General features: G+C 38.5%; 1 protein-coding gene across 5 annotated transcripts in view; it reads left to right on the forward strand.

Annotated features, from left to right (window-relative positions):
- Positions 1-16216, forward strand: part of psmd1 (proteasome 26S subunit, non-ATPase 1) — a 198210-nt gene that overhangs the window by 5109 nt on the left and 176885 nt on the right. For 3 of the 5 annotated variants that reach the window (XR_012397390.1, XR_012397389.1, NM_201184.2), the window contains exons 4-13: positions 2828-2997; positions 3806-4014; positions 5316-5459; positions 7500-7726; positions 9621-9681; positions 9759-9887; positions 11825-11913; positions 12455-12533; positions 13751-13924; positions 15781-15892. Coding sequence is in view for 2 of the 5 variants with exons in the window: in NM_201184.2 (NP_957478.2) it covers positions 2828-2997; positions 3806-4014; positions 5316-5459; positions 7500-7726; positions 9621-9681; positions 9759-9887; positions 11825-11913; positions 12455-12533; positions 13751-13924; positions 15781-15892 (1394 nt within the window). In the remaining 3 variants the exon portion in view is untranslated. The remainder of the gene's footprint in view (positions 1-2827; positions 2998-3805; positions 4015-5315; positions 5460-7499; positions 7727-9620; positions 9682-9758; positions 9888-11824; positions 11914-12454; positions 12534-13750; positions 13925-15780; positions 15893-16216) is intronic. The other 2 variants (XR_012397391.1, XM_017353144.3) reach the window with 1 other exon arrangement.

Genomic DNA, 16216 nt, shown 5'->3' on the forward strand with positions numbered 1-16216 from the left:
CTACTTACTCTACAAACAAATGTTTGCATGACTATACAGACCAAGTAGAATAATATAACAAGGAAATATCAGTTTGCAACATCAAACAGCGTAACGAGCAGTTTTTAATGTCTAAAAATGAATGGAAGTGAATGAGACCGGAAGTCTCGTGCCAAAAAGATTCAAATGGCAGCGCCCACTCGTCTGCGGAGAATAAGGTCAATATTTTTTCTTCTTGAGAAAGTCTTGTTTTATGTTGGCTAGAATAAAAGCAGTTTTTAATTGTTTTAAACCCATTTTAATGTCAATATTATTAGCCCCCCTAAAGCTATATTTTGGCTAGTTTCCACTGACTGGTACAGTTCGGGTCGGTACGGGTCACCTTTATCAGTCTTGCGTTTCCACTACCAAGGGTACCCTTTTGGTGGGCATAGTGTATGACAAAGTTTCAGTCAACGTCATTCTTGCTCGAGAAAATGTCTACAATAAAGCTGTACTGGTCACTTGCATATATGAAAAGCACTTCTCACAAAACAGATGCTTTACACACACAAATACTTGTTTATAAATGTTCATTACTAACTTTTCTTTGAACAGGAGTTGATTATAACTGCAGATCAATGACGGTGCAAAATAGCCTACTGTAACCTCTGTAATTATATTAAATAAATGAACATATATGTACACCTGCAGCCCCTTACCGTCTCTGATATGTTACCAACTACAGAAAAACTGCACACAGCAGACATTTAGTCCTTGTTTAGGTTCAAAACAACACAAAATATAGCCCACAGTCAGAGCTGATCTCTCATCTGTGTGTGTAATGTTCAGCAGCACGTGCAGCCTCTGTTAGAGAGTCACTCCATCGTTCTCAGTTCATATTAGTCCAAAAAGGTGATGATGAATATTAAAACAAGGCAGTTTGTTCACGTTTGCTGAAGAAATAATGTGCTCCTTTTTTCCGGGATTTACTCTCGGATTTGTCAGTGTCTGACAGAATCAGGTTTCAAAAGCAGGTCAATAATCAAGCGCACGTTATTATCATCAGATCAAGAAGTTTGTTATTTCAGATATAGACGTGCGGCGACCACAAGCAAGAAAGTGAAACCGCTTGCGCTTCAGACTGGCTCGTAAAAATCTACGAGGCACAGTGTAGATTCTGCACTACTCCATGGGTTTGTAGCTGTTCATCAAGACGACGACAGAGTTTGTTTGAGCCCGGGTCGATCATGGCTTGTTATTATATGTTTATTAGTGGTGTCACAATCGAAATCGATCGAAATTTATGCTCAATTTTGATTATCGAATCAAAAAATAGAATCGTCGATGCTGCCACGCCCCCATGTCACGTCAGCTTGGCTTGCCAAGCGGGAAAAAAAACAGGCTTGTTGAAGTGCTTGTTAAACTGCAGAAGCAGGAGACCCGTCGACAGAGCTTAAACCCTCTCCTCTTTCAATGAAGTCTCCGGTGTGGAAACATTTTGGATTTCCAGTGAGTTATGTTCAACGTTCGTGTTATCGACAAAAAAAACACAGTTATGCAAGCTCTGCTATGTGCGTATTACGTGCGGTTCGTCCGATAGACAACACCGGCATCGCGATCCTCCGTCCGCCCCCGTTGCAAATTCGCTCGCGAAAAGTACACACTCAGGCCCTGTTTACACTGTCTGTTTTTAAATGGCATTTTAGAACGACAACGATTTGACATCCACAGTGGTGTGTAGCATTTCTGAGCAGCCCTCCTTCCTCTCTACCTCTGAAAATGCACATCACGTGACCACACAGACACAGACGCACACAGCCATGTGCTCGAGACAGCAGGTCCAGGCAGTCAGAGGACTGCTTCAATCTTTCACTCACTTGTACTTAGTCATTTTAGCGAACACCTCAGATACTGTTGGCTGGTTCCTGTTGGTTGTGCGTCTTTTTTACCGACGCCATTATAACGACACAGATCACTGCCTATTCACGAGTCCCACAGAAAAAAGTGATTGACAGGTGGTAATTATGTGTGTATCTTGCCTTTATTCATTTACTGTATGATTTGTTTATGGGTAAAACAAAGACCATGCAGGTCAGGTAGTTTAAACGGTAGGCTACAAATAATTAATTGGTCATTAATTAATTAATTATTTATAATCGAAAATCGAATCGAATAGTGCCTTTAGAATCGAAAATGTAATCGAATCGAGGATTTGGAGGATCGTGACAACCTTAATGTTTATATAATTCCGCTGTAATCTCTCGGCTGTATGTGTATTTTAATCATGACGGGTTTTTTTTTTTATTCTGACTTATTGCGTAAGCGAATGACGTATCTCTGTAAACCAATAGTACTCAGCTGCGCGTCTAGCTCCGCCTTTTGGTACCCTTTCTCGTGTTTGGTACCCTTTCGAAAAGGTGCTGAAAAAGTTGTACAGTACGTTTTGGTTCGGTATTCCTTTTGACAGTGGAAATGGCCATAAAAGCGTACCAAACCGTAACGCACCACTCAGCGGAAACGGGCCTGTTGTTTTGGATTGTCTTCAGAACAAACCACTGTCATACAATAACTTGCCTAATTACCCTAACTTTAGCGTAATTAACCTAGTTAAGCCTTTAAATGTCACTTTAAGCTGTATAGAAGTGTCTCGATATATATCTAGTTAAATATTATTTACTGTCATCATGACAAAGATAAAATAAATCAGTTATTAGAGATGAATTATTAAAGAAATTGTTTTAAAAAAGTGCTGAAAAAAAACTCGCAAGATATCTGTTGGTAAATATTTGAAAATGTATATTTTAGGGCTAATTGTGCTTTCAGAGTGCTTTATGCTGCTATTATGCGCTCTGTGTTTGTCTTTCAGTGAGGTCCTGTATGAGGATGAGACGTTTCGCAGCCGGGAGTTTGCTGCATTGGTGGCTTCAAAGGTCTTCTACCACCTCGGCGCTTTCGACGAGTCTTTAAGCTACGCACTGGGCGCTGGAGATCTCTTCAATGTCAATGACGACTCTGAATATGTGGAGACCATTATTGGTAACTATTAATGATGTTCACAAGTATTTCTTGAGCTTAAATCAACACATATCAACGGTTTCTGAAAGATCATGTGACACTGAAGACTGGAGTAATGATGCTGAAAACTACAGGAATAAATGACATCAGCAGATCACTTGTAGACCAGCTGATCTACACGGCTTTGAAACGTTCAAATGTCTGTCTAAAACTGTACCATTAATTAACCGTGAGACACAAAGTAGTGTTAGTGCTAACAGCTGGAACAAGTATACAACATAGCAATGTCCTGTCAGTGGACTTTGCATTTCCGGTCATGTATTGAGATAATTTGAAAGCCATTGAAATGAATGGGTTTCATAGCGCAGCATTTTCTGCGTCTGCTGTGAAAGCTGCAGCATGTCCTTTTTTCAGCTCATCTTTTTGCCTGTTTTTCTCTCTCAGTAATTTTCTATAAATTCTGGCTGCAAAAATTTTGGTGCATCCCTCAAATCAACTGAACCCTCGTGGCTGCGGTGTGTCTCCTGAAAAAGTAAAGCGCTCTAAATAATGGTCACAATACAAACAAACTCATTCAGGAGAATTTAGAACCTGTGTGAAAGGGTTAAATAAGTGTTTTATCATTCTGGCCACCACTGTATATATTATAATTAAAAACACCTTTTTAGAAATTGTATTAATATCACAGTAATTTTGTCAAGTTTGTCAAAGTAATATTTTTTTTACTTAAATAATCACAGAATTGATCCGTTAAAAAAAAAAAAAAAAAAAAAAACATTACTGAAGTCTACTACTCAATGTACTAACGTTTAATCTCTTTGCTCATCAGCCAAGTGCATCGATCATTACACCAAGCAGCGTGTTGAGAACGCAGAGCTGCCGGAGGAAGAGGAGAAGAAGGACATCGACCCTCGTCTGGAGGGAATCGTCAACAAGATGTTCCAGAGATGTCTGGGAGATCACAAGTACAAACAGGCCATCGGCATCGCACTGGAGACCAGACGCCTGGACATCTTTGAGAAAACCATCCTGGAGTCTGTATGTCATGCATCTGCAGCGTCGTCATTACATATTGCTGATTCATTGTGTTGTTTGGGACAGTGTGTACGTTTGAAGATGTGCGTCTGTTTTTGTTCTGGTTTTAATCTTATGCAGCCGTATTTTCAGTTCACTAGAATTTATTTCTCTTGCTTGACTGTGTATGTTGGTTGCATGATGCATCTTTGGTTTTGTGGGCAATGGGGTATATGCCGAGCTAGTGTGTTTCCCATACTGATAAACTTCCGGTGACATGTTTTTTCCATTTTATACGGTTCCTTTTACAGCATCGATGTTGTAATGTAATTCAAATACAATCAAAATACAATACAAAACAAGTTAAACAGACTTTAGCATTCATTTAGTTGCTCAAGTGTAAAACGAGACCATTTGCTCGCATGCGCCCGTCACAATCGGCAGGATAGCGCAGAAGCTCCACTGAATATACTGGGGTAAAATAAATGTTCATATTATAAAGACATGGCAGGGAAAAATGTATTGTAATGCAGTGCTTCTTGTACAATCTGAGACCCACTTTATATCAGATATCATTCAGCCAGTGGAGATCGCTGATGTTTAAAGAAAACAGACCTTAAACGGGCTGATTTTGCATTAGCACACAATTCACCGGAAACAATAAATCCAGGTTACTGGCAAATTAAAAGTCCTATTAGCATGCTTCAGCATATACCCTATAGTGTGTGTGTGTGTGTGTGTTGATTTCACTTAATCTTATAAAAAAAAAATAATAATAATAAAATATATATATATATATATATATATATATATATATATATATATATATATATATATATATATGTATATATGTATGTGTGTAATTTATTCATAAATAAATTATTATTGAGTGCACGGGATCACTTTTTTTCTCAAATTCTGCCAATTTTGTCTCGTATTTAAATTTTTTTTCCCCCACTTTGGGCTTCATAGTAATGTTCATTTTACATTTTTAATATTTAATTTATAGCAATCAAAAATAATGTCTGATTAAGTGAAATCATTTTTTAAAAAAAAGAAAAAAAGACATGTTTTTTTAACCACTAAAATTAGTTGTTGAAGAAATTAGTTACTAGAAATGCGTTAGACTTTATTACTCTTTAAATTACAATTATTTTTTTAAAAATTAGATATTAATAGACATAACACATGACAGGGTTATAAGTTTGTCCTCCACGTCGAGTAAGTCATAGCTGTCATATGTCAATGAGCTCGTGAATGTGATGTCATAACCTCAGCAATTTAAAAACGACACATTTTTGTAACTTCTTGTTGTTTTCCTGCAGAATGACATTGGTGGTTTGCTGGCCTACAGCCTGAAGATCTGCATGTCCCTCATGCAGAACAAGAAGTTTCGCAATGAAGTTCTGCGCGTTTTGGTCAAGCTGTACATGAACCTGGAGAAGCCCGACTTCATCAACGTCTGCCAGGTGATCTGTCCCGTACAGCATACAACACTAAAGGGCCGCTCACATCAAGCATGATAACGAGAAGGATCTAGTTCTGAAGATTGTTCAAAGAGTAGCATAGGTCACAGCACAACTACAATGATAAACACACAAAGGAACAATATAATTAGGATCACTTTTAAAAGGATCTTTCTCCGGCTGATGAACGATAAAATACACCAGGATAAACACACAACAATTACATCAAATAACTTTACTTGGTATGTTTGACTCGTTAACCGGATCTCTGCTCCATCAGTGTCTTGTCTCTGTCACCGACTGCTGTTTATCTGCTGTAAAGCATGACTAGGCCCACACGGAATCTGTGCGCGCAGATTTCCGCAGATTTTTAGCCCATGGTTAATTCTATAAAAATATTATTGACTAATGTGAAAATGTTCATCTGATTTCTGTACAATGCAGTTTTATTTCTTGTCTTTTACTAGATATATTATATGACAAACTTGCTTTATTTACCAAATAAGGTGAATCTAATTAGATTTGCATTTTAAGCATTAAATAAAAGTTAAAAATATACTATATTTTATTTCATATATTAAGGTTTTAGTTATGATACTCCCAAAATAATTCAGCAGAAATCCGCAGACTTTTATCAAAATTCTTCGCAGAAATAGCAAGAAATGTCCGCTGATTCCTTCTGGCCCTATGCATGAGAATCAAACACATGTGGAAATGGTGGGTGGGGAGAACCAGCTCATTTGCATTTGAAGGCACAGGCTACAAAAACAGCTACACTGTTCTTTGAGCCTAAAATGGCCCAATTCTGCATTGTATTATAAACAATACAATAGTGTTTTGTTGAAACTTCACAGATACATTCTGGAGACAGCAAAGACCCATCTTATAAAAGAGGTCAAATAGGAGCCCTTTAAATAAAAATATCTAATACAGCTGTATTCCTCTGCGCTTTTTTTCTTTGTCATTGAACTTTTTTATTTTATTTAGAACTTTTATACCCCACACAACATGAAATTCACAATACAAAATCAGCATTCAGGAAAATAATGTAAACAAATTATAATAGAAATGATAGCAAAACAAAAACGATAACAAATATAAAACAATACAAACGATACAACAGATCAACCCTTCAATTTTCCTTCTATGTGCTCTCCAAATATTGCAAAAAGCTACCCCATTTCTGATTAAAAGTATGAGTGGAGTCCGGAAGTCTTGCCAACAAACGTTCATTTGATGCAGTAGAAGTCATCAGCTCAACCCACTCCCTAAAAGAGGGAGTATCGGAGTTCTTCCAATTTCACAGCAACAGTCTCACAGCAATAATACATTTACATTTAGTCATTTAGCAGACGCTTTTATCCAAAGCAACTTACAAATGAGGACAAGCAAGCAATTTACACAACTATAAGAGCAACAATGAATAAGTGCTATAGGCAAGTTTCAGGCCTGTAAAGTCTAAGAAGGAAAGTATTAGTAAATTTTTTTTATTTTTTATTTTTATTTTTTTTGAGTACAGTTAGTGGTATATCCAGAGAGGCAATTGCAGATTAGGAAGTGAACTGGAGACTAAATATTTGAGTTTTTAGTGGTTTCTTGAAGACAGCGAGTGACTCTGCATGTTCTGATGCAGTTATGGAGTTCATTCCACCAACTGGGCAGATTAAACGTGAGCGTTCGCGAAAGTGATTTCTTTCCTCTTTGGGATGGAACCACGAGGTGACGATGACTAGCCCAACCTGTGCTTTAGATATTCTGTTCTGTGAAGTGGATGTATCACCAAGAAGACAGACTCTTGGGGAGTAAGGTAAAGGTTGTCCCAGGGATTTCTCCACGTTTTGAATAACTCTTGTCCAGAATGAAGCCACCAAATGACAGTTCCACATTAAATGTACAAAGGTGCCCACAGAATTTCCAACAGTGGTTACTTTTCAATAATCCCATCCTATGCAGTCTTACTGGGGTCAAGTAATACCGATTAATTATCTTGAAAAGTCTGAGTTTTCCCTCTGAGCTTTCTCTCTGTGTTCCTCTTCCTCGCAGTGTCTGATTTTCCTGGATGATCCTCAAGCTGTGAGCGACATCTTGGAAAAGCTGGTGAAGGAGGATAACCTGCTGATGGCCTACCAGATCTGCTTTGACCTGTATGAGAGTGCCAGCCAGCAGTTCCTCTCCTCCGTCATCCAGAACCTACGGACTGTCGGCACACCCATCCCTGCAGTCCCCGGATCTACCAACACGGGCACTGTACCCACGCCAGACAAAGACAGGTGAGACACTCGCATGCTTTATATGAGGGTCATCAGGTCTGTGTTGTTGTTTCAGATGAGGAACTGAAGGTGCAGCTCGATGGGCTTTCCCCCTCTGATGACACGTACAAAAGGAGAATGTCAATCAGAGTGTTTCTGCAGACTGTTCTTACCACTATTAATACACTTTTATCATTAGAGGCTGCTTATAATTACACACAACTGTGTTTAAACACCTTACAAAAGAGATTTTCAGCCTAATAGGCCCCCCTTTAAAGGGTCACGAAACACCAAAACACATTTTTTGAGCTGTTGACAGTGGTATATGTGTCCCACACTGCTAAAAACACTATTAGGACACATATATTTCACTAAAAAGTGTAAATTGGTTGTTTTTGCGTTATTTCAAGCAAATTCGTACTTCCGGTTTGAAACTAATTTTTGAAGCTGCGTCACGGTCATGACATAATAGCGTGTATTCCAGCGTGCAGACTGGACGTCTGTGCCAGAGTGTGTCTTATTACATCTTAAGCCTGATTTATACTTCTGCTGCTGTCTCTGTTGGTCTGCATTAACACTTCCGAAACGCTAGTTGGCAGTGAGGTGTAAATGTTCCTCTGTGTCGAGTTTCTTCGCTGCGATTTTGCTTTTCCTGAACACTTCCGGGATGTACAAGTGGCTCAAACTCGCTCATTTTGAGGCAGGAACCGGCGGACGTGCAACAACTTTAACTATGAGGTAAACAAAAAGCAAAACTTTCCATCCGGAGCTCCTTCACGGGACTCCACACTTGTAAACAATCACTCGCGCCATTCCCGCGGCTCTCGGTCCCGCCCAGACTCGTCAGCGCTACCACGCTGACCAATCACAGAGCTTGCGCTATGCGTCGTTGCAACGTGTAGTTACATTTTTTGATAGGTGCACATCAGTGACGGCGATGGCCACGGCGAAGGGCTATTCGTCAGCGCCGTAGCATACGCCGGCGTTTGACGCAGAAGTATAAATCAGCCTTTACAGTGTGCTACATTAATGCATGAGTAAAGCTTGGTTTAAACCAATCAGCGCGCTCTATTGTGCAACTTCATTAATATTCATTAGTCACAGTGTTCAGACGGCAGAGACGCCACGTTGTGTTGGCAAAACAAGCGTGAAGTGTTGCTTTTATAGTTTGCTGCAGTTCAGTTTTGTTTTCATTTTCTCTCTGTGAGAGCTCAGCTGGAGTCACGTGTGGATTAACAGTGTACGCGACGCTCGACAACAATAACTTACATGTCTAAGGAGGATTATTGTTTACCTGAGAGCTGTTCTCATCTGCAAACGCTGAGATCCGGATTCGCTTGTAGTCTCCTCTTAATAAAGACACGGCTCTAGTTGCTGGTGATTGTCCTGTCTCTACAGATTTGGTAAGTGAGCGACCAGTGCTCTTTGTTTATTCAGTTTGTTCGTATCGAACAAACTATTGCACAGAGTGTTAACATGTTAGCACCACAACCAAACTTTAAACTCGTGTAGGATTTTCACCGCATTTTGTGACCGGAATAACACACGCAGCTTTCTGACACTACCTGCCGAGTGCATCTAAGTTTCCAGGAAATGCTGAGTTTTTTTTTTCTCTCATTCGCCGTGCGGTATCAAACATTGCATGAAAAATACACGCTTACAGCAGTTCCTCAGCGCGTGCCCAAATAGACACTCCCACACCATCCCTCATTAGTTCCTCCGACACTCCCCCCTAAACAGAGCCGGACACGCCCACTTTTCTGACTTTTTCCAAAGTAGAGGTGTGAAAACACCCTGCTGAGGGGCTTTCATGGCCCTTTAAAGAGAAATATTCCTCTATTCCCAACAAAGATATGCTGTTTTTTCATCATAATGGTTGACATGTTGAATTTATAAATACTTCATATCGTTTCAGTGATTCAATGGAGACAGAGGATAAAGCTGGAAGTTCTCCTGCTGGGAAAACGGCAGACGCTGTGAGTCTTTAACTCTTCACATAATGCAGTGCTTGTATGAAAATCGGTGTTTATTTTATTGATCTCAATTGCTTTAGAAGGACGAGCCCAAAGATCAGAACTCAAAAATGATCAAGATACTCAGCGGAGAAATGGCCATCGAGCTGCACCTTCAGTTCCTCATCCGAAACAACAACACAGACCTGATGATCCTCAAAAACACTAAGGTGAGAGGCTGGTTTACAAGAGCTGCTTCATCCAAAAATAAACATTTACTCTCCCTCAAGTGGATCCAAACCTTTAGTAGTTTCTTGTGACACAGCTCGCTGCAGAGCCACTTGAGCTCCAGCGAGGGGGAGCTTGAGCTCCTATAAGCTGTTTTAATGCGTACACCCACCCCTAACCCCAACCCCCAGTGACATCACTCGTAGAAGAAGTGCAAGGAAGGAGGAGCTAGAGCTCAAGCTCCCCCTTGCTAGAGCTCAGCTCTGCCCAAGTGGCTCTGCAGTGAGCACGACTTGAGTTTCTTTCCTCTGTTGAACCTAAAATAAGAGATTTTTTTCAGCACATTTCTAAACATAATAGTTTTCATAACTCATTTCTAATGACTGATTTCTTTTCCATCATGACAGCTCATAATATTTGACTAGATTTTTTTTCAAGATACTAGTGTTCAGCTGTAAAGGGCACATAGTTTACACCCTTTTTATGATTTAATGTTAATATTAGGGTTGTTCTGAGTGTGGCAGTTTAGTTTCAGTTTAAAGCACAGTTCAGATTTGTTTATTATAATGTGTTAAAGGTGTTATGTTGAGGGTGTGCACACAGCTCGCTGTCTTAGGGGCGTGTTGCTTCACATGAAAATTGGTTTCAGCTTCCCGCCCAATGTAACAAGGGGGCGGAGCCAAGAGCTCACCTACTCTGTGTTTGCAGCAGACAGAGAGAAGCTAAGCTAGGATCAGCATTCAGCTGTACATGTACGACTCGGACACAGACCAGAGAGTACAAAATTATTTGTGTCTTTGTATAGTTTTACAGCCAACTGTGTGCTAGTTTCAAGTGCCGAGCTTGTAGACCGAGACTAATAACCACGCACACTGAATTAACTTTGATTGAGGCACCGGATGCGCCACTCAAAGCCGCGACACGGCACATCAGACTCTCTCTGTGGTGCAGCAGAAATATGAAGTGTCCCAAATCGTCGTGCCACGCATTTTAGAACTCTAAACACAGGTTTCCATCAGGGCACACACAACAACGCCCCAAGTCTTGAAGCGGCACCGCGTGCACCCCGACAGAAACCCACACCAGAATTCTAAAATGCATGGCGCTGCGTCAGTGTCGCGCCACGCAGAGCGGTGCTTCTGGTGTGCGACCTGCAGGCAAGTTTGTTATTTTATTTCCAATGGAGAGACGTGCACATGAGGCAACGCGCTTGCAGTTTCCAGCTGCACCTAGTTAAGATCACACGGAGCTTCTGTGAACGTGAGAAATGCAAACGGCTGAAGTTTAAGGTGGACGCAATGAAAAGTACACATGTTTGCAAACCTACCTAATGTTACAAACAATAATTCCGATGAGAGCGTTCATGTGAATATTGATCTTGCGTTGAGCCCAATGAGCCTTACAGCTAAAAATAGAGCAAGATGTTCCTTTAGTGACATCGCTTAGACTCGCACGCTGAAACTAAGGATTAGGTGACGTGCCTGTCAATCAATGTCGGTGGGCGGGGGGACTGCACTCCTACTTCAAGTTGCGGTCGCTCTGAAAACAAATAATTGTCAACAATCTTTACAATTATGACCAAAATAATCAAGATTATGATTTTTTCCCATAATCGAGCAGCCCTATAATTTTGTATGGGCCCTAAAAGATGTTGCAAAAATGTAAATGGCCCTTATGAAGAAAAAAAAAAAACTCAGTCAGGTTTGTAAAAAAATGAACAAATGAATTTAAAGCTTCATTTATGTGAAGCTGCTTTGACACAATCTACATTGTAAAAGCGCTATACAAATAAAGCTGAATTGAATTGAATTGAATTAAATTTAAATAGTTTTAGGTAAACTGTCTCTTCAAGAGTCTATTAGTCTTTGTGAGTTTATCATGAATAAAATCATCACAATACTCCACAAGCTAATTATAGCCTAAATGGGACTTGTTTCAGGATGCGGTGCGAAATTCAGTGTGTCACACAGCGACGGTCATAGCAAACTCCTTCATGCATACGGGGACAACGAGTGACCAGTTTCTACGGTAAGCCAAATTTACATTATATATCGCTAGTGTAAATTTGGCCTGTTTATACTGATTACACTGTTAAAAATGTCTATTAATAAACAGCTACTGTCTTTTGTGCGTGTTGGGTTCATTTATGATTGTGAATTGAATTGTGATGTTGACTTTTGGGTTTGAATATTCAACTCTACAGTTTAACAAAGTGACTTTTATTGACGTTTTAGTCATTTGAGATAATATAATGTATAAGAAATAATATACAGCGAAAGGAGTCTGTAAAATGTACTGTAAAACAATTTATTACAAGGTTTTTGTAGCGTAATATAAAACACCGACCCAGACAATATAGCACTTTTTGACAATGTTCATAAAAGTCACTATTTACATGTTTTCAGAGTTAAAAGTTGTTGCAAGAAAGATCAAGATCCCATGATGCAATTGAAAAGTGGAAATAAATAGATAAATAAAAACATGAAGCACAAAATACAGAAAACTGCAGATTTCCAGATGTTTTAGTTGAGTGTATATAGTGTCAGTAAATTGTGTTTTTATTTTGCAGAGAGAATTTGGAGTGGCTGGCAAGAGCAACAAACTGGGCCAAATTCACAGCGACAGCCAGCCTCGGCGTCATTCACAAGGTCTCAGATAGTGATTAAAATGTTTTTACATATTTTGTTAGAGGTGTTTCAATTTTAAATGTTTTTGTTTTAGATCTTTGACATTTATTAGGTATATTTTTGTTTACATCTGCTTGTTTTTTTCCATTTTTGTTTTATTAAATGTTTATTTTTGATGGATTTGTGTTCGTTAGTTTGTGTATATGTTTTTGTTATGCCCCATTCACACGGAGCTTCAGTGTCAACGCTTGACTGAAGGCGTGTCTGAAGTTGGGGCTAACGCAAACATTATAGACGTGTCAGCCAATAAAATTCAGTCAGTAATAGGCCACTGTCTAGCTGGTGTATTGGCATACATCGATCTGATTGGCTGACACTTCCGTCGAGCTAGTTGAACTAGTCCCAACTTCTGCAGCGAGCAATGCCTCTGGAGTGACGCAGACGGATCCACAATGCAGTTTGGCAACACCTGACGTCAACCATTCAAAGTGAATGGGAAGCGTTGACGCTGACGCCCCGTGTGTGAATGGGGCGTTAGTGTTTAATTTTGGTTATATTCATTTTAAATGCTTTATGTTTTATAGGTTCATAGCTAGTGGTTTGTTTTAAGATATTCAGTCGAAATATTTAATGCTTGTTTATTTGTTTTCTAGTTTGTACTTTTTTGTTTATTTTTTTATTTTGGTTATTTAGTTTTGTGCTGTATTTTGTTTTGCTTTTGTAGTTTAGTTTTTAGATAGCTTGTGTTAGTATTTAGATGTTGTTGTTTTTTTATTAGTTTGATTTTAAATGCTAGTTTTTGCTTTATAGGTTTGTAGTTTGTATTCCTTCAGGAGTTTAGCTTTAGATGGTGATTTGTTTTTAGATTTTTTTGTTGAAATATCTTTGTTTTTCCTTTATATAAGAATTTTATTTGTTTGTTTTAGATATGTTTGTATCTAGGTAGGTTTGTTTTTTTCGTTTTGTTTTATGTTCGAAACAGAACTGTAGTACGATTATTAGGTATTTTATGGATTATTATACGCTATTTGTTGTTTTAAAAAATGATAATTATGGTTATCTGTAACAAGTTAAACACCGCAAAAAGTTTGATTTAGTTTTTGAATTTAATCATATGTATTTTTAAGCTCTAACCATAGATCATTCATTCTAATCAGATATTAGCTATTTTGAAGTATTAAATTCCTTAACTTTATTTCATCACCATTAACGTAGTGTTTTTGCACTTGTGTATACAGGGTCATGAAAAAGAAGCTCTGCAGTTAATGGCGACGTATCTGCCCAAAGACACCTCACCTGGATCAGCCTATCAGGAGGGCGGAGGGTTGTATGCGCTAGGGCTCATCCACGCTAATCACGGCGGAGACATCATCGACTACCTGCTGAGCCAGCTGAAGAATGCCAGCAATGATGTACGTTCACAATCACGCTCAGTTAAAACTTTACCGTAGGCTTGCACAATATATAGCAAAATTATCAATATCGCCATAAGTGTATATGCAGTGGTGTAACGTAGTTTACAGTAGTGCTCCACAATATATAGCCAAATTATCAATATCGTGATGAGTATATGCAGTGGCGTAATATAGCTGTACAGTAGTTTTGCACAATATATAGCCAAATTATAAATATCACAATAGGTGTATATGCAGTGGTGTAATATAGCTGTACAGTTGTGCTGCACAATATATAGCAAAGTTACTAATATTGCAATAAGCATGTATGCCGTGGTATAATATAGTTTACAGTAGGGCTGCACAATATATAGCCAAACTATCAATATCGCCTCGAGTATATGCAATGGTGTAATATAGCTGTACAGTAGGGCTGCACAATAAATAGCCAAATTATTAGTATCGTGATGAGTATATGTAGTGTTGTAAAATAGCTGTACAGTAGGCTTGCACAATATATAGCCAAATTATTAGTATCGTGATGAGTATATGCAGTGTTGTAATATAGCTGTACAGTAGGCTTGCACAATATATAGCCAAATTATTAGTATCGTGATGAGTATATGTAGTGTTGTAATATAGCTGTACAGTAGGCTTGCACAATATATAGCCAAATTATTAGTATCGTGATGAGTATATGTAGTGTTGTAATATAGCTGTACAGTAGGCTTGCACAATATATAGCCAAATTATTAGTATCGTGATGAGTATATGCAGTGTTGTAATATAGCTGTACAGTAGGCTTGCACAATATATAGCCAAATTATTAGTATCGTGATGAGTATATGCAGTGTTGTAATATAGCTGTACAGTAGGTTTGCACAATATATAGCCAAATTATTAATATCATGATAGCTGTTTATGCAGTTGTGTCATATAGCTTTACAGTAGGGCTTCGCAATATGTAGCCAAATTATCAATACCGCGATAATAGTATATGCAGTGATGTAATATAGCTTTACAGCAGGGCTTCACAATATATAACCAAATTATCAATATCACGATAAGTGTATGCAGTGGTGTAATATAGCTGTACAGTAGGCCTATACAATATATAGCCAAATTATCAATATCATCATAAGAGTATATGCAGTGGTGTAATATAGCTGTACAGTAGTGTTGCACAATATATAGCCAAAATATCAGTACCGCAATAATAATATATTCAGTGGTGTAATATAACATTACAGTAGGGTTGCACAATATATAGCCAAATTATTGTTATCCCAAATATAATAAATGCAATATACGACCATCATCCGAGCACTTCGAGAACAACACATACTCTTAATACACACAAATAGACTTCATTGAATGTGTATACATAGACATCACCTATCTACTATGTAACTGCAGGTAAACTGTGCTTATATATAATTAACGTGAAAAGTGCTATAAGAATAAACTTGAATTGATTTGAATATGCGCATCACAGATGTGAGGAATTACATTTGTTTTAGGCGTTATCTAAATCTGACCAGTAAGATTTAGATAATGCCTTTCTTACTTTCAGGTCTTACTATCTTTAGCCCCGCTTTCTTAGTAGTTGCAGTTCTGCTATTGGCTAGAGTGGGAAAATTACAACGGCCGATCAGAGTCAGCATATTAGCTCAGGTTTTCACTCGTTTATAATGTTATAACGCTTTTTTTTTTTGTCTGAATTACGATTAATTAGATCTGAAAAACATGTTACTTTTTTAATTAAAACGTAAAACGTAAATATAATATCGTTATCGCAATACTCAACAACAACACATATTTTTCCAGCATTGTGCAGCATTGCATCTGCAGAAATTTCTATTTCTCTTTTTCAGATTGTCCGTCATGGTGGCGCTCTGGGTCTGGGTTTAGCTGCGCTGGGCACCGCTCGCCAAGACGTCTACGATCTGCTCAAATCAAACCTTTATCAGGATGATGCAGTAACCGGTATGTCAAATATGCATTCATTCATTTATCTTTAGCCCATTAGGGGTCGCCACAGCATAATGAACCACCAACTACTTCAGCTATTTTTTTATTCGCTATTTCTACCTATAGGATGCCCATCCAGCCACAACCCAGAACTGGGAAATCAAATACTTGTAATATTTACATTGATACATGCTTTAAGTCAATTGTTTCTAAATTAGAGACCTGCTCGGGATGATTTCAGTCCTGCTCTCGCAAGATTCAGTCTCGCTCCTTCAATAATATCTATTAGTTGACTATGTTCTGGCCAAATTAAGACTTAAAATAAAATGAGAACATCAA

Source organism: Danio rerio, chromosome 22 (assembly GCF_049306965.1).
Source record: "Danio rerio strain Tuebingen ecotype United States chromosome 22, GRCz12tu, whole genome shotgun sequence".
NCBI classification, from domain to species: domain Eukaryota; kingdom Metazoa; phylum Chordata; class Actinopteri; order Cypriniformes; family Danionidae; genus Danio; species Danio rerio.